General features: G+C 41.8%; 2 protein-coding genes across 5 annotated transcripts; one reads left to right on the forward strand and one right to left on the reverse strand.

Annotated features, from left to right (window-relative positions):
- Positions 1-5,480: 5,480 nt before the first annotated feature.
- On the reverse strand, positions 5,481-11,490 carry LOC116374030 (uncharacterized). The gene is made up of 3 exons (XM_031823707.1): positions 11,326-11,490; positions 10,947-11,066; positions 5,481-10,559 (listed from the first exon to the last, which is right to left on the reverse strand). Exons 2-3 carry the CDS (start codon positions 11,027-11,029, stop codon positions 6,101-6,103), a joined length of 4,542 nt encoding a protein of 1,513 aa, XP_031679567.1. The 5' UTR covers positions 11,030-11,066; positions 11,326-11,490; the 3' UTR covers positions 5,481-6,100.
- A 4,265-nt stretch (positions 11,491-15,755) lies between these two features.
- stx16 (syntaxin 16) lies at positions 15,756-27,177 on the forward strand. Of its 4 annotated transcripts, none has more exons than XM_020487971.2 (9): positions 15,758-16,295; positions 22,403-22,414; positions 22,550-22,657; positions 22,964-23,104; positions 24,243-24,405; positions 24,606-24,694; positions 25,383-25,526; positions 25,725-25,805; positions 25,933-27,177. In XM_020487971.2, exons 1-9 carry the CDS (start codon positions 16,164-16,166, stop codon positions 26,032-26,034), a joined length of 972 nt encoding a protein of 323 aa, XP_020343560.1. In that variant the 5' UTR covers positions 15,758-16,163; the 3' UTR covers positions 26,035-27,177. The 4 variants fall into 4 exon arrangements, with proteins under 4 accessions (XP_031679584.1, XP_020343560.1, XP_020343577.1 ...); XM_020487979.2 differs by having other exon boundaries at positions 15,762-16,244; XM_031823724.1 differs by lacking the exon at positions 22,403-22,414 and having other exon boundaries at positions 15,756-16,295.
- Positions 27,178-27,191: the final 14 nt, after the last annotated feature.

Raw genomic sequence — 27,191 nt, forward strand, 5'->3', positions numbered from 1 at the left:
CTATCCTACCGATCCTCGACTTCGGCGATGTCATCTACAAAATTGCTTCCAACACTCTACTCAGCAAACTGGATGCAGTCTATCACAGTGCCATCCGTTTTGTCACTAAAGCACCTTATACCACCCACCACTGCGACTTGTATGCTCTAGTCGGCTGGCCCTTGCTACATATTCGTCACCAGACCCACTGGCTCCAGGTCATCTACAAGTCCATGCTAGGTAAAGCGCCGCCTTATCTCAGTTCACTGGTCACGATGGCAACACCCATCCGTAGCACGCGCTCCAGCAGGTGTATCTCACTGATCATCCCTAAAGCCAACACCTCATTTGGCCGCCTTTCGTTCCAGTTCTCTGCTGCCTGTGACTGGAACGAATTGCAAAAATCGCTGAAGTCGGAGACTTTTATCTCCCTCACCAACTTCAAACATCTGCTATCTGAGCAGCTAACCGATCGCTGCAGCTGTACATAGTCTATCGGTAAATAGCCCACCCATTTTTACGTACCTCATCCCCATACTGTATTTATTTACTTTTCTGCTCTTTTGCACACCAATATCTCTACCTGTACGTGACCATCTGATCATTTATCACTCCAGTGTTAATCTGCAAAATTGTAATTATTCGCCTACCTTCTCATGCCTTTTGCACACAATGTATATAGACTCCCCTTTTTTTCTACTGTGTTATTGACTTGTTAATTGTTTACTCCATGTGTAACTCTGTGTTGTCTGCTATGCTTTATCTTGGCCATGTCGCAGTTGCAAATGAGAACTTGTTCTCAACTAGCCTACCTGGTTAAATAAAGGTGAAATAAAAAAATAAAAAAAATAATTGAAAATCTTGGGAGGGAGTTCAAAGTCTGTGTTGCCCAGCAACAGCTATGTCTGTCATAGTTGAAGTGTATCTATGATGAAAATTACAGGCCTCTCTCATCTTTTTAAGTGGGAGAACATGCACAATTGGTGGCTGACTAAATACTTTTATGCCCCACTGTATGTTTGGCCATGTAGTGTATGACGTTGTTAAATGTACCTTGCTTTATCCTTTGAAAATAAAAATATTCTGGGGATGAGCATGTGCGTCTTCAATAGTTACCCATTGTTCCTATTTAGTGAATTTAACTATAAGTAGCAAGTAAAAGCCTTTGGTAGCGAGTTGAAACAATTCCAAGTCTAGATTGTAAGAAATACCCTCAGTCTTGGGAAGTTTTTATTCTATGCATTTTATTTGCCGATATAAAGTCTGTTGTTATCGAGTAAACTTTTTTAAAGAATGTCCTTGGTGGGGTAATTGGTGTTATAGAAAATAAATACAAAAACTGTGGGAGCCATGCCATTCTGAAGAGGTATACTCTTCTTGTAAGATTCATAGGAAGATTGTTCTATTTAATTAGATAGGCTTTCATATTGTTGAGTAATGGAAAAAAGTTATCTTTATATATTTGTTGTTTGTTGTCACTTATGTGTGGTCCACTTAAAGGATTGCTATAGATCGTGATTTATTATTTTTCTTATTTCCATTATTTCATTTTTTCACGTACATTTTATATCCTGAGATTTTAGAGTATTATGAAAATATTATGAAAATATTATCAGTATTAGTCAGGTATATTAGCAGATGTATATAATATGTTTATTTAATGTATTATTTTAGCTGGGCAGTTGAAAGCTTCCAAAGTTTTGAGTAGAAAAGGCCATTCAAGACGGTTGAACGCCTTTTCGGCATTAACAGCCATTATTGATGAATCTACATCTTGGTTTTTTTCATATTGTATTAAACTGAAACATTTTCTTGTATTTGTTTTTAAGTGTATATTTTGTATAAACCTATTTGATTGATATGTATCAAGTCTGGTAAGACTTTTGCCGTTCTATTGCTTATTATTTTATTGTCACAATTTATTAAACTTATGGGTTTATAATAAGCAGGGAGCTCTGCAGATTTTCCTGGTTTTAATATAACTGAAATAACTGTTTGGTAAATGGAAGTAGGAAGTACTGAATTGAGTGATATATGTGTTGTCATTTGTGTGCATTTTTGTCCCATAAATGTTGAAAATAATTATATGGGGCCTCCCGGGTGTCCTTGTCTCATCGCGCACCAGCGACTCCTGTGGCGGGCTGGGCGCAGTGTGCGCTAACCAAGGTGGCCGGGTGCACGGTGTTTCCTCCGGCGCATTGGTGCGGCTGGCTTCAGGGTTGGATGCACGCTGTGTTAAGAAGCAGTGCGGCTTGGTTGGGTTGTGTATCGGAGGACGCATTACTTTCAACCTTCGTCTCTCCCGAGCCCGTACGGGAGTTGTAGCGATGAGACAAGATAGTAGCTACTACAACAATTGGATACCACGAAATTGGGGAGAAAAAGGGGTAAAAAAAATATATATATAATAATAATTATATGGGAAAGCCATCCGTACTTTTCCCCGCGTGACTGTTTTATTAACAGTATCTAATATTTATTTCTGGGTGCTCTGTTTTTAGTCATTCTTATTTGTCTGCTGATCATTTCTTCGTTGTTGTTGAGTCTAAGAAGGCTATAGGATCCATCCAAATGTTGTTGAATTCTGATTTATATACATTTTCATCGATTCAGTTGAACCTTCTCAATACTTAACGCCACTCCAGTCATTTCAACAAGTCACAGTTCTTGTCCCCAGTCGTTTGGTGCGGAGAAACGCAACAAAAATGGACACGATTCCAATATCAGTCACTTTCAACAACCCAACATTCCCCAACCAACCTGACTCCACATATGGATCTTCCAGAAGGCAAGGATCCATTCTCTCCAAAAATCTCACTCCAACTGGGCCAATGTTCCTTATAGGACACGTCACTGCACTCTATAATTCATTAGTCCCTAATCTATGGATTTCACATGACTGGGCAGGGGTGCAGCCATGTGTGGACCCCCCCCCCCCCCCCCCCCACCCACTGGGTAGTCAGAATTAATTTTACCCCACAAAGGGGCTTTGTTACAGACAGAAATATTCTGCAGTTTCATCAGCTGTCCGAGTAGCTGGTCGCAGACGATCCCACAAGTGAAGAAGCCAGAGGTGGAGGTCCTGGGTTGGCGATGTTACACATGGTCTCCGGTTGTGAGGCCGGTTGGACGTACTGTCAAATTCTCTAAAACGATGTTGGAGGTGGCCTATGGTAGAGAAATTAACATTACATTTTTGGCCAACGGTTCTGGTGGACATTCCTGCAGTCAGCATGCCAATTGCACGCTCCCTCAAAGACAGCTGTGGCATTGTGCTGTGAGACAAAACTGCACATTTTAGAGTGGCCTTTTATTGTCCCCAGCACAGGGTGCACCTGTGTAATGATCATGCTGTTTAATCAGCTTCTTGATATGCCACACCTGTCAGGTGGATGAATTATCTTGGCAAAGGAATTTGAGAGAAATACGTTTGTGTGTATGGAAAAAATTATGGTATCTTTTATTTCAGCTCATGAAACATGGGACCAAGACTTTACCTGTTGCATTTATATTCTTCTTCAGTGTATATAAAACCTACCTTACACATCCAGTTTCTCATTTTGTAACTCAGCCACCAAAATCACCATAATGCTGTTGTTGGGTTCTGAGAATATGAAAATATACTTATTCATGTCACTGATGGAGTGCTAAGGTTTAGAGGGTCTACACCAGAGGTTAAGGGTTATAGGAGGAAGGTATATAGTGTGAGTGTAACAGTTCTCTTTAGTTGAAGGAGAGTCGGACCAAAATGCGGCGTGTAGATTATACTGATTCATGTTTAATAACAAAAAGGAAAAACACGAAGACTACAAAAACAACAACCGTGGAAAACCAAAACAGCCCTATCTGGTGCAAAAACACAGAGACAGGAACCATCACCCACAAACACACAGTGAAACCCAGGCTACCTAAATATGGTTCCCAATCAGAGACAATGACTAACACCTGCCTCTGATTGAGAACCATATCAGGCCAGACATAGAAATAGACAAACTAGACATGAAACATAGAGTGCCCACTCAGCTCACACCCTGACCAACCAAAACATAGAAACATACAAAGTAAACTATGGTCAGGGTGTGACAGTGAGCAACTAAGCTTGGAATGTGTTGAGTGCAGGGAAGCGATTACATGTGACAGGCATTGATAAGAGGAGACGGGTGGAGATCTTAGAAACTAACAATGTCCCTGAGGGAGAGAGGGTAATGAATAACGTTTACATTATATCAGGATATGTTATTGTTTGCCATCAGGGATCCTCTGGGAGGAGAAGAGACACAGTCTGGTATCCATAACCATGTCAGCCTTGAGTTGTGGAGGAGTGAGCACTTTGGGGTAGAGGTCAGGTTAGATGAAGTGAGGAAGAACAGATATCACTAAGGTTCTGTCTAGCAACAGAGATGCATTGACTGTTCAGTTGTGGAGGAGGAGACTCAGTCTAGGAGAAAGGGTTAAATATCAGTGCTTGTGTGAAATGTTTTTTGTCTGAGTTACAGCTGTATCGAGCCTTTGGGGAGAATTAAACTTGAGCTTCTCTAGTGTCCGTGAGTTATTTACTCAAAATTAGAACCTAACATTGTTTTACATTTTGTTTTATTTGTGCTGGTCTAATTCCTAAAATGGAAAAGCATAAGAATCTGTGTGCTCTCGGATATTAATAATATTTCATATGGTGCTCTTCGATGTCCCAGGTCTGTGGCATTGATGAATACATAATTGAATGTTTACTTAAATTGAGATGTTTGTATATTATGAATAAAAGGCATATGTATGCATTGTTTACTATTTTGATTTCTTTAAAACAATGTAATTGGTAAAGTTCAGGTGTTTGATGTGATTGACGGGTGACTAGGTGCATTCTTGTCAAATAAATATGCTTATTCATTCATGATTATGGATATATTCTGTAAAGAGTTCATCTGGATTTGAATCTGCAACAGAACATGTCAAGTTAGTTCTGAATTGTTTTAATACAGCAGTGCATTCTGACACCATGAATTGAAATAGATTTGACCTCGTCCATATACTGTAGATGGTAGAAATGATAAGGGCTTAAATAAAGACCTCCACTGGCTGAAGGAGAAGAGGGTCTGGTAATATAAGGGTATGTTGCTAATAACATCTAGGTAGCTAACTATATAGCTTTTTTGCAACAAACAGAAAAAAGTTGCCAAGTATTGATGGCACATAAATATCTAACTGCTACTAAGATAGTATTCTGTACAAGACAGAAGAACAAATATTAGATCAATAAAACATGGAACAGTAAATGAAAATGTTCAATATATCTTTCGTTTTCACGTGATGCACAAATTGTATAGAAATGCATTTGTAAAGTTTATAAATAAGGTTTGTAAGAAAATATCAGCATCATGTAGGACTAATTCAAGGAAGGTTTGCATAGGATAGTTATCAAACCTCAATAGTTGTAAAGTAAATGGTAGCATACATTTCATTCTATGATAATAATTCCAGTGTGTTTTACTCATTTCTACAAAATGGAAATGTAATCTCTGTCATATATGGATGAATTGTTCATTAAATATTTAAGACACCTTGCTTAAAGTAGGCCTAATGAGTTGTTTATTGTTGCGTCATGTAAATCATGAAGAGGACATGCCAATACTTAAAAAGGCGACCAAAACCAATAAACAAATTGTGGATGTTGAAAAAACATGTTTTACACAGACTAAAGTATGGTTCATTTATTACATCATTTTAAATGAAAACAGCACAATTATTGAAGCAAAATTATGTCAGAGTATGTCAAAATGCACAATTCAAAACGCACATCTCTAAACCAATAATCCCACAGCATGAATATTAATGAAAAACACAGCAAACAGATTGGACCCATTGAGAGATGCTTTGGCAATAACTACACCCTGCCATACAACAAATCTCGGCGGTCTTGCAAAATGCCCTTCAATAAATTAAATACCCTTGTTCTACTATTTAAAATCCTGTATGTCTATAAAAAGTCAGATCCCACACACATAGACGTGTCCTCAATGTCAATATAAGGTTCTGAAGGAATTTAAAATGTAAATTAGCTCATTTTCAATTGTATTCAAGTTCAAGTTCATGCTCTGATAGCATGATATACCACTTGCAGCGCTACTTATTGACTTGACTGACAGGGAATATCCTCCTGAGAGGACTCCTCCATTAAGGATGAGTCACAGGATTTATCATCCATCATTTCTGATGTCACATTGCTGCTACACATTTCCTCAACCCTTTCCACCACCTCAGTGCATTGACTACTGTAAACTCCTTCACCATTGTTATGGTGTTGCCCATTATCACTCTCCTCTAGCCCCTCTACTGTCACACATCCACACTGACCCTCATCACCCATAGCCCCACCAGAGAACCTTTCAGATGTGGTTGCATTGACCAAACATCTGCTCTCCTCCCCCTCAGAGCTTCGGACTTCCCCTGCTTTCTGACAGTTTACCATATCCCTGTCCTCAATTTGTTGTGTTGTCGCCTGTATCTCAGACAGATAGCCTTCCTTTTGACAAAGCTCAGCTGGGTCCCTCACCTCCCCATCTCTCTCATCTTCTCGCTCCTCCTCCACTACAACATAGCTTTCTGGCCTCACAGTGCAGCTCCATTCCTCAGTAACACGGTGCTCAGCTTCACAATCTGTCTCCTCATCAGTCTCAGTCTCTGTCTCAGAGTCAGAGTCAGACAATCCCTCGGCCCCCATGATGACCGTTTCCCCTGAGCCGTGGCTGTCTGTGCTGCTGCAGGAGAGCGTGTCATCTTCAGCCGGCCTGCTGGGCTCCTTCTCACTGCATTTTTCATCTGTTACCAAAATGTGTTCCTCTTTGTGATCCCTTTGCACCTCTAAGTCATTTGCTACTTCAAGGGAACTTCCCCCAGAGCTGAACATGATCCCCTGTCTCAGGTTATCACTACTCTGGAACAACATATTCACCATGCCCAAATCAAACTCTTCATTTAGTGGAGCACCATCCTCACCCGCACTCTCTGGATCCCACAGCTCACCTCCCTCCTCCTCCTCATTCTCTGAATCAGGTGCTGTGTGCTTCCGGATGCATTTCACTGCATCCCAGAGGGACTTGGGGTATTCAGGCCCCTCTCTATGTGTGGTTGGTGTGGAAGATGAGGACAGGACAGGGGTAAAGGACTTGACCAGTATCTCTGGACTCTGGGGTCTAGAGGAGGGGCCTGGAGGGGGAGGAGATCTGTAGGAGGAGAGTGGGACTGAGGGAGAGGGAGATCTGGAGGGGGAGAGTGGGATTGAAAGAGAGGGAGGGGGAGATCTAAAGTCGGAGAGTGGGACTGAGGGAGAGGGAGGGGGAGATCTAGAGGGGGAGAGGGGGACTGAGAGAGAGGGAGGGGGAGATCTATAGTGGGAGCGTGGGACTGAGGGAGAGGGAGGGGGAGATCTAGAGGGAGAGAGGGGGACTGAGAGAGAGGATGGGGGAGATTGAGAGGGGGAGAGTGGGACTGAGAGCGAGGGAGATCTAGAGGGGGAGAGGGGGATTGAGAGAGAGGGAGATCTAGAGGGGGAGAGTGGGACCGAGGGAGAGGGATCAGGGTGAAGGGGTAAGCTTATGTCTGATTTAGAGAGTGGCACTTCCTCAGGAAGACAGAGGGGATCTGTGTTAGATTCAGGAGGAGCAGATTGAGAAGTTAACTGGGAGGGTATAGTCAAGAAGTGATGAGAGGGAGATGAGGATCTTGAATTAGAGGGGGAATTCATATTTAAAGGTGAGTGTGGGGGAGAATCAGGGTAACTTCGCTGTGGGTTGAGGCACTGAGAGATGGGTGGGGAAAAACCAGCATCACCAATTTCACCTGCCTCCGGGCTGACCGGAACGCAGTGTTTGAATGGGGGCACATTTGTGGTATCTGTCTTCTGCGAATACATTACCTGTATGTCAGGCAGACCATCACTGGAATACTGCACTGAGAAATCACATGTCTGTTCTCTCACCTCCATCTTGGGCTCCACAATTATGTCTGATGAAGACTGGGCATCTAAAGTGACACCAGCCTCTGCAACTGAAATGTCATCTTTAGCTTGAACAATCTCAGGTGATCTTTCTGACACTGACTCCTCCAGAGTAATCATGGGAAGGCCCTCAAGGGAGTCATTGTTGTCATTGTTTGGCTGTGGCGACTCATCCTCCTCTGTTTGATCCAGAACACTACAGCTCAGAAGAGGGATCCCCAAAATCCTTTCAGCACGCTCCTCCAATGTCTTACTGTCAGTAATTGAAGTTGAAGGCGAGAGCGAGAGCGATTCAGGGAGTTGGCTTGTGTCCTCTCTCTGCTGAGGTAAGTATGTTTCAGTGAAAGGTGTGTCAGAGTAAGTATGTTGATCTTTATCCACCTGCTCTTCTACATCTAGCTTTTTAAAATCAATCACAGGCTCGTCACTATCTAACAGGGGGCAGACCTGGGCTGATATATCAGTGCTCTGTTCAGGTGAAGTATCTTCCTTGACTTGGTTATGTATTGGGTTAAGGTCGATAGGGGAGCTTGGGTCTAGACCAGGCTCAGCTGGGTCACTAGGAGATGGTGAGCACAAATACTGGACATGTTCTTTTTTAGGGGGGAAAATGAACTCCACTCTGACTACAACACAAGTTGCGTCGATGACGAGAAGACCACTGCTTCCGTCAGACTCTGTGTCTCTCTTGAACTCCAATTGCCTCACTTCAACATCAAGGGGATGATTGCCATCATCAGGGCTATTTTCTGTATGATCATCATTCAGATCCTTACCTGGTTCGCCCTCCTTCCAAGTACCCTTCAAATAGCAAGGTGAGGGATTGTCACTCTTGACTCCGCCCATGTAACTGGGCTCCCTCCATAAGGGATACTTGACTGACACAGGAGCCAATGTCTGCATCCCTTTTCTCCTGGATACAGGGGATGAAGCACTAACCTGGGTGCCTTCTGGCAAAGCAACTTCAATGTCCGTCGTACTGGGTAGGCTTTGACGGTCTCTTTCTTCTCCTTGAAGCCTTGGTCGGCTCTGAATGGCCCTGAGAAGCTCCTCCCTGTGGGCTGCTACCTGCTCACTTCCCATCCATTCTAGTACCCCCTTCAGTTTAGGTTTGAAATGGCTGTCTCTTTTGTAGGCAGGGGTCTGAGCTGGAGCACTGGACTCATGCTGGAGTGATGGCACAGCTGAATCAACTTCATCTGCAAGCTTATGCGATTCATTAATGTCACCACACTCCTCTAGGCCTCTAGATACCCCGTCTACCTCACTGGTTGACACAGTTGTCCGAGGTGAGGTGGTGAAGAGAGGCAGGGAAAGGGTTTTTAGTGGTTCTTCAGGAGAACTTGACAACCCTGCCGCTCCACCCATGCGAGACACCAAGCAAAATATGGTCTCCCCTCCTCTGCTTTTCTTTAGGCTGACTTTCCTTTCCATGGTGGCACTGAGGTTGGCCATCTCACAGATGTTGGACGTCTGAGGCTGTTGTGGGGACTGCAACAGAGGTGAGAGGCTATCAGATCGGATGTTCTGTGGATGGGCAGAAGAACCTGTCCATTGACCAACTACAGCATGTCCTTGCTGCCTATGCCCTCCAGGATCAGACCAGGTCCTCTGCTTCCAATCCTCTTTTGTAAACCTATCTCCCCCTCCCCTCTCGCTATGAAAGTCTAGTACAGAGTTGTCTTGCTTCCTTGGAGAAGGCAGTGTGCAGTATATGTGTCTGCTAGCTCCCTGATTCCACCCTGCGTACACAGAAGCCACTGCTTTTTTAGTGGTATATTTATCAGCATGTTGCATTACTGGTGAAATGTTATGTGGGGCGTTATAAGGCGGAGGTGGAATGTAGCCTGGAGGTTGACTAAACACCCTCTTCTGGTAGCTTGTCTCATTCTCCTTGGTGTCTGATGGGTATGTTGTATCAGGAATGACAGGCTGAGACAAGTAGTGGGACATAGTTTTCTGTGTGTCCCTTCTCTCCCACTGTCCCCATTCTCTCGGCTGAAGAAGTCCCCCCAGATGTATTGAACTTGCTCTGTGTTCTGTTCCACCTCTGTTGCCCCATGAATCTTTCTCCAGCACTCTCTCACTCTCCTGCGGCCCCTGGGCTCCCCATAGCCCTGCCTCCAGGCGTCTCTTCCTGGGGAGTGAGTGGCTGTAGCGTGCCGCCCAGGCCTCCAGCTCCCGATAGCTAGTGTTGCTCAAACTCCTCTTGGCTGGCTCCCTCCTGTAGTGGACAGGACTACAGGGCTCCCACCTCCTCTGCAACACCTCCCTCTGCATCCTCCTCTCACACTCCCTTTCCCTCTCCCTAGCTGCTGCTCTATGAGCCTCTCCCACCAGCCATTCTCTCTCTCTTTTCTCTTGAGCCTGATAGTCCCTCAAACCGTGAAGCTGTCGAGGCTGGCTGTCTAGAGCAAAGGGGAAATGAGGGGCAGAGGGTGACAGGTCTTGATCAGTCCCGTTGGTGTAGTCCTGTAGGACCCCTCCGGTCCTGGAACCTGGTACTGTCCAACAGCTGGGCTCCCTGGCCTGGTCTTGCCGCTCACAAAGGTACGGTTGAAAATCTGCTGCCTGATGCTTGTCCTGATATCTGTGGATATAGAAAATAGAACATGGAGATTACCCCCATAACAAGCATTGCAGGACACAGTGTAGTAACATGTTACAAGGACATCTAATAACCCATATAAACAATAAAGAACATATTGCATAATATAGTCAATTCTGGTTAATCCATCTTTACTTGTAAATCAAATGTATTTTTGTATGAATACAAACAACCTTATTTACATGATCTTTATGTGATACTATTGCAAGCAGGTTTCTTTTGATTAGGATTATGAACATTCTGCCCTGCTTATGTTCGCAAACAAAGAGACAGCAAAACAATCTAAACAGACTATAGCTATTTGTTAATGTTTCTCACAGAGACAAACACACTATCACCTTGAAACAGCTTAAAGTGAACTGAACTCACGCATGTGCAAAGTTTCGTCCAGGAACAGTCCCAAATTTGGCATACAGGGGCGTTTGCCCCTGACTCCCAGACCAGAACTCCATCACACTAGGTTTAAAACCATGGACTGACTTCTGACTTCTGAAATTATTGTAGAAGGAAAAAATGATGTTATTATTTTATCCCTAATGTATGCCTTTCTGACTACAGAATCGCTCTTAGAATTTTGAAAAATATGTTTTCTCTGTTTCATCAAATGAGATGCAGTTTCACTATTGAAAACTACACTTTTATAGTCCAGACTTGCATACAAATGTCAACAAGTGTGGGTTTGCATAAATATGAACAAAAAATATAGTTATAGCACATAACAATCCAATGACTGTCACATCACACATACCGCTGGTCAGCGCGTCTGGATGAAGGTCCTTGCTGTTAGGGTATGGTCTGATGCTGTCCACGCCAACTGGGCAGCTTGTTTAAAAAGAGAATGATATTGAGCCCCCCCTCCTCATGCCACACACCCTCACTCCCCTGTCAGCGCCAGAGAGGCCTTCCTCCTCTTGTGCACATCCAACTTTCCCAGTCAAAACATCACAACGGAATTCTTTAATTAAAGTATTTTAAAAGGCACAGTCTCCTGGTCAAAACAAACATCCCCCACTCAGTCACCTTCTGTAGACTGACAGCTAGAAGGATGAGAGAAGTGGGAAAATGGACTGTGTCTGTACATACCAATGTGGCATAGTAGTTCAAAAAACAACGGTTGCTCCCAAACGCTTACTTCAGCATTTTTTGGCTGAAGTCAATTGTTTGGGGGTGACAAAGGCTGTCCACCATGAATTTATTGGGACTGACTAACTGAAAGCATGGGGGTCTGATTGAGGATTAGGGACTGCAGGGGTGGAAGATTTGAGGATGACACTATACAAGATGATATCTTTCCAATGATGTCCTCCTTTCGGAACTAGAAGCACAAGCATTTCGCTACACTCGCATTTACATCTGCTAACCATGTGTATGTGACCAATAAGATTTGATTTGAAATAACTTGATTGTCATGTTAGCTTGTACAATGCTGAAATGACACTGATGGTTGACATGCTTCACTTTGTTGATGTGCTTAAAGTAATGCATATAAAATATGAATTTATCTTACAGGTGTAACGGATGTGAAACGGCTAGCTTAGTTAGCGGTGCGCGCTAAATAGCATTTCAATCGGTGACGTCACTTGCTCAGAGACCTTGAAGTAGTAGTTCCCCTTGCTCTGCAAGGGCCGCGGCTTTTGTGGAGCGATGGGTAACGATGCTTCGTGGGTGTCAGTTGTTGATGTGTGCAGAGGGTCCCTGGTTCGCGCCCGGGTATGGGCGAGGGACGGTCTAAAGTTATACTGTTACACAGGCACAATAAGCATTTTAAAGTAATGCATATAACATTGTATTTTATGTTGTACCATAAGTTACTTCTCGTCCAACCTGCATTGGGCATTATCGTTACAATTAAGGTCTATATCAATGTTGATCAAAGGATTATTACACACTCAGTGAATGACAGTTTCTAGTGTGGGGACTCTGTGGATCGCTGGTGGAGAGCAGACTCTGACTACAGATAGGGATCTGTTGTTTTGTCGGGAGTGCTATAGCAAAGAGAGAGATGGAGGGGGGAAGACCGCCGGTCTCTCTTTCTTTGAAACTCTCCAGCGGAACAAACAGGCTTTTCTTTTCTGAACAGAAACTCTACACATCAGCAGAGAGCAGAAGAGAGGGGATGAAGTATGTACAGGCAGAGGGAGGGGGAGTGGGGGCAGAATCTGTCGATGTTGACAAAAACTTTCTGCAAGTGGATGGTCATGGTATAAACAATATTTTAACTAGTAATCAACAACCCCTTCAACCTCTACAATAGAGCACTTCATCAAACTGGATCAAACACAACTTCACATGATTTGACTGTAGTAACCTGACAAAGACAGGAAAAGTATCTGTGCACTGCTTTTACTGCTCACAAAGTATTATTTTATCTCTGGTTCTTACTTCAACATGAACACATATTCGTGTATATTTGTGTAAAATAACAGTTGGGAATACTCAAAATTGAGTGAGGAGCCGTTGCTCTTTAATGTCTATTAAAAAGTCTCTCCTTTGGTATCCAGCGCATACAAAACGTTTTTGTATGTGTGCATGTTCTTCCTTTTCTATCTGACCATAGTAATGTATCAGGGTATACGTGTTCTGGCAGTAAAATACTGGTAACAGTCATGTACTTGTCTCAGAGAGGATGTCTAGAAGACTCCCTCTTGACCAGAGGATTCACTGTTGTGTTATTCCCCTCCAGGTCTCAACCTATTCAACTGTTCATCACAGTCTCCCAACCCTATCCAGTCTCATTGTGGTCACAACTTCCCTCTCTGAGTAGCGCGGTAGATGTTGATGTTCTGTGTGGGGTAGCGGTGCAAAAGCTCGACATGGAACCTTCTACGGAGGCAGAGTGTCTCAGTAGAAGCTAGGTGTCCTGTGATCTCCTCGCATCTTGGATGAGAGGTACATCACAGTCCTGTCCTTGCTCAGGTGAGCCAGTGTGTCCAGAAGGAGGGGGTAAGTCTCAGACAGGTACACAATATCTGCACCCAGCACCAGGGCCCCAGTTTGAAGGGAAGCTGTCCTGGTCCTGGACCCAGGAGAGGGAGAGGGAGAGGGAGAGGACGGAGGGGGCAGAAGAAGGCCAGCCGGAAGATGGCATGTTTGCTGAGACATTGCTTTGCAGTTAAGGGACAGCAAGGGGGAGGTTTGTCAAGGTCACATCCGCTCCTGTAAGAGTGGGAAATATGAGGTAAATAACCCATAAATTAATGTGATTTATACCTATTTTTAGTGTTTCAGAGTCTCAGAAAAGCGCATATGTAGGCTAATGTTTGTGACATGATGGAACAGTGTCATAGGAAGGGCTATTAAAAATATATTAACGGATATTAAAATGTTTTACAATTATGATTCAGGCGAATTAAATAACAGTGGCTGCTACTGAACATCATTACCGACCTCTACTGGATGGACAAAGAATGAACCAACATTGGACCCAATCGTGCTGCCAAAATGCCAACAATACCAGTCTCTGCGCTTTCCCTTCAGGTTGAGTGTGTTTTCCTCAAAATAGCGGCATAGATGAAGCGCCTATGTAACAAACAGTACGGTAAATACAACAATGCATCTCATTGCAGTCTTTGCACAAGACTACTGTATTAAATGCACTACTAATCAACACAGCTTTATTTATCATGTTCTGAAAAACTTAGGCCAGTCACTGTAATAATGGAGTAAATCGTGAACAGGCGCTGAACACCTGGGTTGGGGTTGGCGCTGAACACCTGGCTGATCTTTATCTCTTGACCGATTAATTTGTATACGTTATCATCAGACAATGAATCAGCAAATAAACCGTCTACAGAGAACATTAATCTCTCTTCCTCTCCATTTACTGCCATTGTAAATACAAATTGTTAGACTGATTATGTAGTTTATCCTCAGCCATTCGCTACGCATTCATGGAAGCACGCGAGCTACACCTTCCAATGGGAAGGTTGCTGATTGGGTAGCGCCAATACTGACGTGCGTGAAATAGATTTTCTCTTTAAAAACGAATATATTCCTCGGTTATATATGGCAATGATTGTATTACCATATAATACTATGTATTCCAGAACTACATATAATGCATCCTTTATTATTATATTCATTATTTGAACTCTCCTTCCAAAATATCTGTGGACTGGATTGACCCGGAAAAAAAACAAAAATGTATGTTCTCGTTTTCATGTATTTATTTGATCAAATATAACAGTTAATTATATGAAAATATAACAAAATATGAATTTCAATGATGATTAGATGTAGTTTTATTGAGGTTTAAAAAAAACTATTATCTTTATAGAGGTCTTCAATTAAAAGGAGGACTTTTATTATAAAAGTGTTGATTCGATCTTGCCAAAGACAGTACAGTATGAAGATAGATTTATCCAATAGAAACCCCCGATCACACTTGTAGGAGATGTCATGGCGACGTTTGCTAGCTAAACTATACGCAGAAACACGTCATCGGGTCTAACGGTCGTCTCGAGCCAAACTGCGCATGTGCAAGCGGTCAAAATGAAAGACAGTCTTTCGGTATAAATGAGTTTTTGACTAAAATAAAAACGTGTCAGTTTGTCACTTTCCCAAAGTTTGAGTAATAACATGTTCAACTACTTAACACATTGTCTCCAATATAGGTTGTGCTTTTAGATTTCGAGAAAATGAACAACTGAGGAATAATTTTACACTTCTCTCATTGACTTCTCAAACCTCAAACCCCGCCCTGGTCTGCTTGGCCTGTTTCGCAAGCATTCCCGGAAGACTTCCGATGTTGCGCCTCTGGGTTTACTGTTTATTTACGGGTGCGTTCGTAAATTCAATCTGGAGTACCAGAGTGCCCATGGGCCCTCGTATATTACGAGCGTTGTCCGTTCATAAACGCTGAGCGTTTCGCTCTCGGAGTGTTCAGAGCGCACATTGGACGCTCTGGCCGAGGAGTAGGGTTGATCCGAGCGTTCTGGCCGAGGAGTAGGGTTGATCCGAGCGTTCTGGCCACTTAACGGGAGGCAGGCAAGCATACAAATTAACATTAGCTAGCTTCTTCCAGACACAAATGAGCGAACACCTCACTCTGACCATTTACCCGCCCTAGCAGAGCTGGTTAGGTTGTTTTCATGTTATCCAGAGCATTGGTGACTGTGCTGCTGGCAACAATTTAATAACGTTTTTTTGACGACATTTAGTGACAGCGGCCCTATTCAACATTGGTAAATTCGTCAGTTATTCTGCGCTCTAGCACACTAGGACGAGAGAGCCTGAGTGAATGTACGAACGCACCCGTTCCACGTAGCTAGAGAAGGCCGTTCCTTTACCACCGACCCGCTCTATCCTTTCCACTCTTCATTGAAAACAAACCGTATCGGTCGTATTTTATGGTTTTATTTATGCATTTCGTGAAAGCTACAGATAAAGTACATGTTATTGTATAGATAAAAAACGGAAGAACCCCTCGATTAGCCGGTCGGCGAGTGTGCCTGCTGTTTTGCTGGCTAGCTCACGTTAGCTAACTTTCCTTGTATTGTAACTTACTAGTAAGTTAGCTAGCTAGGTTCTCGTCGTTGCCACTGGTTGTTATTTGATAGCTGTACATCCTTCGTGTGTAAATTAATCATGGCGACTAGGCGCCTGACCGATGCCTTCTTATTAATGCGGAACAATGCCATCCAAAATCGGCAGATATTGGCTGAGCAAGTGAGTACATACGACCCCCGTCGTACTCTGAGTACACGTAGCAATGCTGCGGTGAGTCTAACGTTAATCGTCTGGATTTGACATTTGATTTGTGTGTTATGATAGTTAACACATTCATATGTTAGCCGTAACTTGATTAAATATCTTCCTTAGTCACTCACTAGTTAGCTATCTACCCAGCATTAACCTGATGTTGGCTGCGTATAGCTGTCAAGCTAGATGCGTTCATTTGCATTGAGTCATGTTAGAGGTATGCATTTGGAGTACTGATGCCCTCGACTTGCATTTCCTGTCTTGCCAAAATATTTGACCAGCTCCGTTTGCTACCAATCATCAAAGAGCGTGCATTTTCCTTTGCCATGATAGTCAATTGAAGGAATGCATTTGTCAGAGTAAGCAACTAAGTAAAAGATAAAGGTAGAACATGAAATGCATTTTTAGGGGCAATGTTCAATACTTAATAAGTCACAACAACAGTGCATGCTGGAATGACTTGGCTTGTCTTTTGTTATACAGATGGTCAAATGTAACAATCTACATGTTACATTTCATGAGGTGTTTGTTGATAGTGTGTGGGTTCTGTATTTGCCCTTTTGCCTTAGTGAATTGCATGCCTCAATCTCTCGATTAGGCTAGATGGTGCTGTTGTTTCAGTTATAGATTTAGTTGATCCTGTGCTTGGTAAACTGTTCTTTTAAAACGTATTTAATGCTCTTTAGATCAATATGGTTGTTAGTAAGATATCTGTATGCTAGAATTTTTAGAATACCTAGTTTGCACTGTTGGTCATTGTTTAATTTCATACATTCTGCACTGAAATATAGTGTGGATACCTACTCATTCAAGGGTTTTCTTTATATGTACTATTTTCTACATTGTAGAATAATATTGAAGACATCAAAACTATTAAATAACACATGTAGAATCATGTAGTAACCAAAAAAAGTGTTAAACAAATCACCTGGAATGCATTTCGATTAACAAGTGTGCTTTGTTAAGTTGATTTTTGGAATTTCTTTCTATCCTCAACGCGTTTGAGCCAATCAGTTGTGTTGTGACAAAGTAGGGGTGGTATACAGAAGATAGCCCTATTTGGTAAAAGACCAAGTCCATAGTATGGCAAGAACAGCTCAAATAAGCAAAGAGAAATGACAGTCCATCATTAGTTTAAGACATGAAGGTCAGTCAATCTGGAAAATGGCAAGAACTTTGTCAAGAACATTTCTTCAAGTGCAGTCACAAAAACCATCAAGTGCTATGATGAAACTGGCTCTCATGAAGACCACCACAGGAAAGGAAGACCCAGCGTTACCGCTGCTGCAGAGGATACGTTTAGAGTTACCAGCCTCAGAAATTGCAGCCCAAATAATTGCTTCACAGAGTTCAAGTAACAGACACATCTCAACGTCAACTGTTCAGAGGAGACTGTGAATCAGGCCTTCATGGTCGAATTGCTGCAAAGAAACCACTACTAAAGGACACCAGTAAGGAGAGACTTGCTTGGGACAAGAAACATAAGCAATGGACATTATACCTGCAAAAATCTGTCCTTCGGTCTGATGAGTCCAAATTTGAGATTTTTTGATTCCAACCCCCGTGTCTTTGTGAGATGCAGAATAGGTGAACGGATGATATCCGCATGTGTAGTTCCCACTGTGAAGCATGGAGGAGGAGGTGGGATGGTGTAGGGTTGCTTTGCTGGTTACACTGTCTGTGATTTATTTAGAATTCAAGGCACACTTAACCAGCATGGCTACCACAGCATTCTGCTGCGATACGCCATCTCATCTGGTTTGCGCTTAGTGGGACTATCATTTGTTTTTCAACAGGACAATGACCCATCACACCTCCAGGCTGTGTAAGGGATATTTGACCAAGGAGAGTGATGGAGTGTTGCATCAGATGATCTGGCCTCCACAATCACCTGACCTCAACTCAATTGAGATGGTTTGGGATGAGTTGGACCGTAGAGTGAAGGAAAAGCAGCCAACAAGTGCTCAGCACATTTGGGAACTCCCTTCAAGACTGTTGGAAAAGCATTCCAGGTGAAGCTGGTTGAGAGAATGCCAAGAGTGTGCAGAGCTGTCATCAAGGCAAAGGGTGGCTACTTTGAAGAATCTCAAATATAAAATATATTTAGATTTGTTTAACACTTTTTTTGGTTACTACATAATTCCATATGTGTTATTTAATAGTTTTGATGTCCATTATTCTACAATGTAAAAATGAAGACAAACCCTTGGACACACCTACTCATTCAAACTTTTGACTGGTACTGTATATATTTTATTTTTCATTATTGACCAGGATGCCGGGTCTTTTACAAATACTTTCTATGTAAGTCTATAATATCTTGTAGCCTAATTTCCTTTGTATAGTTTCAAAACTCTATATTGTTTGTGGTTTTCCCTTTCAGTCGCTCATTCATTCACCCTCCTTCTGGGCTTGTAGGTGTTTTGACTCTGGGACGGTTATTGTGTGAAGCAGCTTCATAGTAGATCTCAATCCAGACTTTGAAAAATTCACCTGATTGTGGATAGTAGCTTGGATAGGTTATTTTTGGCACTGATAGCACCAACTATCAAATGTTTGTTTGGATCAAAGAGCAAATCCGGTGGTTACTAGGCTTTGAGTTTCTGATGGATATCTCTGAGGTGCTTGTTTTTGTCACTGTGTCTCTTGTATGGCGTACTGCAATCTGCATGCTCATGCTGAGTGATCTGCATATCAAAATCCTCTTTTATAATACTAATTGTTGTCCTGCATCTTTCCTTTCTCTGGGCCTATATGAAATGGTTCTGTGGTTAGGGAAATCATTTGGGGATCGGGGACATAGGCTAGCCCTATATCTTTGCCTTCACACACACTCATATCACACTTCACTGACCCAATGTATGTAGGCCTAGCTCCTGAAGATGAGCGTCTTTACCTCAATAGTTTGCTACTAATCAACTTGTATTTGTCACATTTATTTTATTTAACCTTAAAGTAACTAGGCAAGTCAGTTAAGAATAAATGCTTATTTTAGAATGACTGACTACCCCGGCCAAACCCTCCCCTAACCCAGACGACGCTGGGCCAATTGTGTACCTTACAGTGATTGTTTTCAATTTAAATTGTAAAAAAAGAAACTCAAAGAACCATTTCTCAAGCAAGAATTTTTCTAGAACTGTCTGGGAGTGGTCTGATTGGGGAGGGGGAAAACTACAAACTAGCTGTTATTGGCATCTACTTACCTAGATTAACTCGTGGATACCATTTGTATGTCTCTGCGTGCAGTTTGAAGGAAGTTGCTAACTAGAGTTAGCGCAATGACTAGAAGTCTATGATAACTGCTAGCATGCTACAGTAGTAGATACCATAGACATCCAGTCATTGCTCTAATGCTAGTTAGCATTGGTTTGCGAAACTACCTCTAACTTCCTTCATACTGGATGCAGAGACATGGTATCTATGATTTCATCTGACTCAGGGGAAGTAGATAAATGGCTTCATTGCCAAAATCCTGAAGTATCCCTGTAACTAATTCAGAGTGGCTGTGGATCCAACTGTCGGCAAGTGAAGTCAGGGGATATGAATCTGCGACAGCCGAAAGTCGGACACTGTAGTGGTTTTTCAACAGCCAGGCTCAGATTAACATTGTTTTTACAAGTTTTTCTTTATAAATGTCCAAATACACTTTTCTATACCCCCATATCACAAACTGAAAACCTAACGTGTACAATTAATTGGTTAAAGAGGTCTCAAATATCACTTTCATTTGTATCCCCTGTAGCTTTAGTGTCGAGGAAAAGTTGGTTCCTGTTTCAGTCACATCTTTGGCCACGTTCTCGTGGGTCAAACAAAAACACCCCAAATGATTGGTTGACAAATAGTGCCAACCAAAATGCAAGTGATGGCTGCATGGTGCAGTTGACGAGGAGACACTGCAGCGACTTGAATCTGACTTCATCAAAAACGGCATGACTTTTGACCACATGATTTTTGTGTAGTTCATGCAGTCGACATGTAGTGGCAACTTTTTTTTATACCCATAACGCAACACACTTTGAAAGGCGGAGACCAACGTTGGTCAACGTCTTGACAAAAGTGATCCGCTCGAACGCGCCCTTGTGCGGAGAACAGGCTACTAGGGGGAAGTTAGATCAAGCTCACTCAATGTCTGCAAGATCATATAACAGAACCGAAATGTAATGGCACAATGTAATGTTACTGTAAGACAAAAACACAATTGGTTTTTCTCATGAGGCCAAAACTCAACCATGTGCGTCTCTAGGCAAAATACACAGATAGGCTATATTATAGTTTAACAACATGTTCTCAAAAATTTGCTCAGTGTACATCATTCAAAACAACACTATATAACTCAAGGTCAAAATTCAAATCCCCATTATACTGATTGAGATCTGATGGTTGGTTACTATGGGTAAAACTTGAAGAATTATCATTCACAATTAAATGCTGTGGTGTTTTTGTCTTACGGTAACGTTGTGCTATTATATTTGGTTCTGTTATGTAGAATATTGTGAGATCTTGCAGACATTGATTCAGCTTGTTCTAACTTTAATAAACAAGCACCATTCGCCTGAGTAGCCTGTTCTCTGCGTGTAGAGAATTTATTAGGTACAGCATCCTGTTCACGAAAATGGTTTGCTCCTACAGAAAGTGAGTCTTGTGGTCGTGGCTTGCTATATAAAGCGGACATCAAGGCAGTCAGTTACTGTTAGATTGAGTGTTAGAATGGGCAAAACAAGTGACCTAAGTGATTTTGAGCGTGGTATGAACGTCCCAGTATCTCAGAAATTGGGCTTTTCATGCACGACAGTGTCTAGGGTTTACAGAGAATGGTGCGACAAACATCCAGTCACTGGTGGTCCTGTGGACAAAAACAGCTCGTTGATGAGAGGTCGTAGGACAATGGCAAGAATCGTGCAAGCTAACAGGCGGACCACAAACAGGCAAATAACGGCGCAGTACAATGGTGGTGTGCAGAACCCATATCTCGTCGGCCCTTGTCACAAATGGACTATTGCAGCAGACGACCACACCGGGTTCGACTCCTATCAGCTAAAAAACAAGAAGTGGCTCCAGTGGGCACGCAGTCACCAATACCTGACAATTGAGGAGTGGAAAAACATTGCCTAGTTTGACGAATCCCGGTTCCTGTTGCATCATGTTGATGTCAGAGTCAGGATTTGGCATAAGCAGCAAGAGTCCATGGCCCCACCCTGCTTGGTGTCAACAGTACAGGCTGGTGGCAGTGGTGTAATGGTGTGGGGAATGTTTTCCTGGCACACGTTAGGTCCCTTGATACCAATTGAGCAATGCTTCATTGCCCAGAGAATTCAAGCTGTTCTGGAGGCAAAGGTGGTTCTGGCCCGGTACTAGTGTACCTAATAAACTGGCTACTGAGTGTGCACATACGCAGAACGTGATATGCACAGAATCTTCGGGAAGCACTGTATGTTTTAGTCGGCAGACTAAAGAAAATACACATCACAACGAGACACCAAAACATTACATAAAGAGAGACCTAAGACGGCAACATAGCATGACAGCAACACATGAAAACACAGCATGGTAGCAACATGGTAATAACACAACATGGCAGCAACACAACTTTGTAGCAGCACAATACATGGTACAAACATTATTGGTGTGATGTCCCCAGGCAGGCCAAAGCTCCAACCCTTCAAAACAGGCTGACATTCCAGGCGGTCTTTTCAAACAGCTCTTACACTAAAAGGGCATTTTCATAATTTTTACAATTTCACAGTATTATTCCGACCGTGTATGTGTATATATATTAATATATCACAGGAATTTTTTATTGCATATCCAATGATTTGTTCCTCACAATTTTTATAGATTTCTCAGATACATTTTAAAGGGGGATTTCACAGGTTTGAAGAACCTCAATTGATTGACATAAAATTCATTGGACTTTTTTTCAGACACAATCTGGTGACTCAAAATGAGACATTTTGCAAAGTGTATGATCCCTCTTTAAACAGTGTCTGCGAGTGCATGTTTCTGTGTGAAGCTGATCACTGCTTTTTGTCTGGGTTTCACTTACTGTCACTGCTGTCTTACTTCATCTCACCTCTCCCTCTCTCCTCATTGGATGGGACTTCGCTGGGGTCTGCCAATCACATTAGGAGCTTGATGAGGTACTGTCTAATCTCCTCGTATCCAAACTGTCACACAGAAAAAATAATAAACCATGCTTTGTATTGGTTGGAAAGTCTGCAAACAATGTTTCAAATGGGTAGTGATAACTGTAATATGTGTGGTTTTACTGTCAGTTGGCTGATGACCGCATGGCCTTGGTCTCAGGGATCAGTCTGGACCCAGAAGCTGCCGTCGGAGTCACCAAGAGACTGCCGCCCAAGTGGGTAGATGGGGTCGTTGAGGTAAGAAACAATCACATGCTCTTAACTACTTCAGTATGAAAAGTTTATTATTATGTTTATTACTAGTCTCTTCTCAAAGCAGCATATTCTTCAAATGCTTAATTTCACCATCACAAACAATGAAACTATTAAGCTAGATACTTTAGAAAATGTAGGCCTAATATGTATTAGTCTATATAAAATTCCTAAATCCATTCTCACTCATCTTTCTTTAAAATGGATTTCTTATTTGGAACTTTGGATCTTTCGGTGTCTAGTTTTCTCGTACCTCTCATGTGTAAATCCTGTGGTTGTGTGGGCTATCAGATTCAGTATGAAATCACACGGGTCCGGCAGAAAATGAAGGAGCTGGCCGCCCTCCATGACAAGCACATGAACCGCCCTACCCTCGATGACAGCAGTGAAGAGGAGCATGCCATAGAGATCACCACTCAGGAGATCACGCAGGTAGGTCAGTGACAGAGATGGGAGTCTATACAAGAAACCCCATTGAAAGAACTTTGAAGAGAAGTCACTACTACAATTCTAACTGTTATTACATAGGAAACCCGCTGAGGCAAACAAGAAACCCCATTGAAAGAAACCACATTCTATACAATAAACCCCATTTGAAAGAAACCACATTGAAAGAACTTTGAAGAGAAGTCACATTTATTATTACTACATAGGAAACCTGCTGAGGCAAAAGGTGACGCACCTCATAAGTGGCCTTCTGGAAAAGCCAATGCCTATGCAGTGGTGTAAAGTACTTGAGTACAAATACTTTTTGGGGTATCTGTACTTCACTTTACTACAGTATTTATATTTTTTACAACTTTTACTCCACTACATTCCTAAAGAAAATAATGTACTTTTTACTCCATACATTTTCCCTGAACTTCTTACATTTGGAATTGTTAGCAGGCCAGGAAAATTGTCCAATTCACACTCTTATCAAGTGAACATCCTTGGTCATACCTACTGCCCCTGATCTGGCGGACTCACTAAACACAAATGCTTAATTAGTAAATTATGTCTGAGTGTGCTCTGTTTGTAAAAATAATAACAATTGTGCTGTCTGGTTAGCTTAATATAAGGAATTTGAAATTATTTCTACTTTTACTCTTGATAATTGAGTATATTTTAGCAATTGCATTTACTTTTGATACAAGTATATTTAAAACCAAATACTTGTAAACTTTTACTCAAGTAGTATTTTACTGGGTGACTTTTATTGAGTCATTTTCTATTAAGGTATCTTTACTTTTACTCAAGTATGACAATTATGAGTTCCTAACTTATTATTATGAATATTAATTTGTTAGTATGATCTGATCATATTTAAGACTTCTTGTACATGTTAACGTTTGTGTCTTTTATACGGGGCTACGGTAAATAGAGCCTTCTGATGTAATACTGTATGTCAACAATTATTGGCCATTCTTGTTATATAGTAGAATAAGACAAATATTTTTCAGTGAGCATTTCTCCGTGCTCTCATTTTCTTGGGTCTGTGTTGATGATAATTATTTATTTAGAATTTAAATTGTACAAAGGTCTTTTGTCTTATGGCAAAGATGTATTGCTCTCTCCTTTGTCTGTGTAGATGTTCCACCGGTGTCAGCGTGCAGTGACAGGTCTGCAGACTCGCTGTGGCCACTGCACAGAGCAGGAAGAGAGGCTGCTGAGAAATGTGGTGTCCTCATTGGCAGGGAGCCTGCAAGAGCTGTCCACCAACTTCAGACACACGCAGTCCAGCTATCTGAAACGTAAGCACTCACTCAGTATTTACTCCTATACCTCGCAACTATCCTTTCTGAATGGTTTTCTTTCTATTAGTTTCAAGTCTTCCATCCCTCACTTCTCTCTATCCTTACACAAACACTCTCTACATTTATCTTTGTTTTCACCTGCACCCTCATATCATATGTCTCTTTTATTGTCATAATGTTGATGCTTTCTGTTACAGGCATGAAGAATCGTGAGGAGAGATCCAAACACTTTTTTGACTCTGGTCCTCTAATGGAGGAGGATGAAGACCTGGCACTATATGAAATGGTGAGCTTGGAACTGACAGTGTATTTTGACATTTACCTGATCAGCATAGGTGTTCATGCATATCTCTCAGGAAAAATATAATATCCTGGTTAAATTAATATAGTAATGCATAGACAAATGTCTTGTTTTTGCTAAATGTAACAAGAATGTGAGTTCCAATAAGTTGACTTGAAGCCTAATGAAAATCAATGGGTGTTGTGCTTTATCGCAATGTAACACCTTTAAATTTTAACAATACTCATCTGATACCACATGATTTATTTGGATTGTCAACATTTTGGTGGCTTACTTTCCATTATAAATATCACACTATTATTTACACTAGAGATATCCTTGTCTCATCGCGCACTAGCGACTCCTGTGGCAGGCCGGGCGCAGTGCACACTAACCAGGTGGCCAGGTGACATGGTGTTTCCTCCGACACATTGGTGCAGCTGGCTTCCGGGTTGGATGCGCGCTGTGTTAAGAAGCAGTGCGGCTTGTTTGGATTGTGTTTCGGAGGACGCATGGCTTTCGACCTTCGTCTCTCCCGAGCCCGTATGGGAGTTGTAGCGATGAGACAAGATAGTAACTACTAACAATTGGATACCACAAAAAGGAAAATTAAAAAAAAAGTAGTTCACTATAAAGGGAATATGGCACCATTTTGGGATGCTCTCACTGAGCCCATATCTCTGATCTCGCCCAGGGGTTTACAGATGACCAGCTGGTCCTGGTAGAGCAGAACACAGTGATGGTGGAGGAACGTGAGAGAGAGGTCCGACAGATAGTCCAGTCCATCACCGACCTGAATGAGATTTTCCGAGACCTGGCAGGAATGGTGGTGGAACAGGTCTGTGAGGGAAACCATTTTCAGTGTTTGGAAACACGACAATTATATGGAAATAAAGTTTAAGCTATACAGTCCATTTATCCATAATTTCATTTGACTCTGCAGTAATATGAATAATATCTGATTTACATCACTATCAAACTAATAAAAAAAATATATGACTTTGTCTTCAATCTGATTTTCCTTCTCCAATATCAGGGCACAGTACTTGACAGAATTGACTTCAATGTGGAGCAATCGTGTGTCAAAACAGACGAGGGGTTAAAACAGTTACAAAAGGTGAGGACACAATGTTAAAAATGGTTGATGTTTCAGCCCAATTGTTGATTATGTCCACAAAAAAGGGAATGATGTTATCTTGCCAACAAACTTAGTTAAAACATTTTCTCTCTTTGTTTTCTTGCAGGCTGAACAGTATCAGAAGAAAAACCGAAAGATGCTGGTTATTTTAATTCTTACTGTTATAGTTGTTGTTCTAATACTTATTCTATTTGGGACCAAGTTCTAGTGATGCATTCCTTTGCTTTTGGTATGTCTGTGTGTATGTTTGGTGTGCATCTATGTGTGCTTGTGTGAGGAGTGTCTGTCAGTATCGTTTAAAGTACTATCTGTCCAACTTTCCAATCACCCTTCCCGAATATCTCTCTGTATGGCTCATGAAGATGTTTTGAATGCATGATCCCTAAGAGAGGACAGCCAGGGAGAGTTCCTATTTCACTTTTCTACTGGCCTGCACACATGGCCACTGTCCGCCCCAATACCCTCTTAAACATGACTGTACCCTCCATCTGTCAAGGTTCCTGCTGCAAACAAACACAGAAAAAACACTCCTTAAATTCCCGTGTGGAAGACTACTGATTAATTGTCATGGCCACACATTTTGCTTGTTTTTCAAGCAAATAAGTGGTTTGCTTGTGTGAGCGTAAGCATCATATGTCCAGTTTTATTGTAAGCTATAGCTGTAAGCCCTGCTCTCCAATGTCTGTTTTCAAGAGAAGAATCCTGACAACTCAACTAGATGAATATTGAATGTCTATGAACAAGGAACATTTGTGTCTCGTGGCGATTCTACACGACCCTGGTCATTTTTGCATTTGATTTTTAACTTTATCATGGTTACTTTTTTAGAGAGAGAAATGACAAGGTTTGCATCTCAGTGGCTGAAAAACTACAATAGCTGATTCATTGAATACCAAAAACAACCTTTTGGGTTAAGAGCTGTAGTTGACCATCATGTCTCTACCAAGAGTAGTGTCTTTAATGAATTTGCACATTTAGATAACTTGATGACTGCTTTCTTTTGTTTCATGACCTTCTATTGTCCGATATCACTAACTAACACATCAGTTCAGTTTGTTCTTGTCTTTTATCCCTCACAGTTTGCACATATCGAAAGACTGATGGGTTTGGTTTCATGGCTGTGAAACGGTCTCCTGTATAATATGAAATTATAATTATTTATTTTGAATTTAAATTGTATAAAAGTTAAACGTTTTTTGTCTAATATGACAAAGATGTATTGAGTAGCCTACATTGTGTCTTTGGCCTAAAGTATGGGGATGAAAATTGTGATCAAGCCTTGATCTCAGAAATGACTTTGCCCATTCCACTACAAAATCAATAAAAAATTGAGTACCTTTTTCTCACACTACTCTGTTTCTTATG

The sequence above is a fragment of the Oncorhynchus kisutch genome, linkage group LG1, assembly GCF_002021735.2.
Source record: "Oncorhynchus kisutch isolate 150728-3 linkage group LG1, Okis_V2, whole genome shotgun sequence".
In the NCBI taxonomy this organism is placed as follows: domain Eukaryota; kingdom Metazoa; phylum Chordata; class Actinopteri; order Salmoniformes; family Salmonidae; genus Oncorhynchus; species Oncorhynchus kisutch.

Excerpts from the sequence above, each read along its gene's own strand:
- LOC116374030 (XM_031823707.1), bottom strand. The coding sequence starts at position 11,029 with ATGGAGTTCTGGTCTGGGAGTCAGGGGCAAACGCCCCTGTATGCCAAA. Across the intron at positions 10,560-10,946 it reads GGACGAAACTTTGCACATGC|ATATCAGGACAAGCATCAGG; the intron begins GTGAGTTCAGTT and ends CTATATCCACAG.
- stx16 (XM_020487971.2), top strand. The coding sequence starts at position 16,164 with ATGGCGACTAGGCGCCTGACCGATGCCTTCTTATTAATGCGGAACAAT. Across the intron at positions 23,105-24,242 it reads CCACTCAGGAGATCACGCAG|ATGTTCCACCGGTGTCAGCG; the intron begins GTAGGTCAGTGA and ends TTGTCTGTGTAG. Across the intron at positions 25,806-25,932 it reads GGTTAAAACAGTTACAAAAG|GCTGAACAGTATCAGAAGAA; the intron begins GTGAGGACACAA and ends GTTTTCTTGCAG.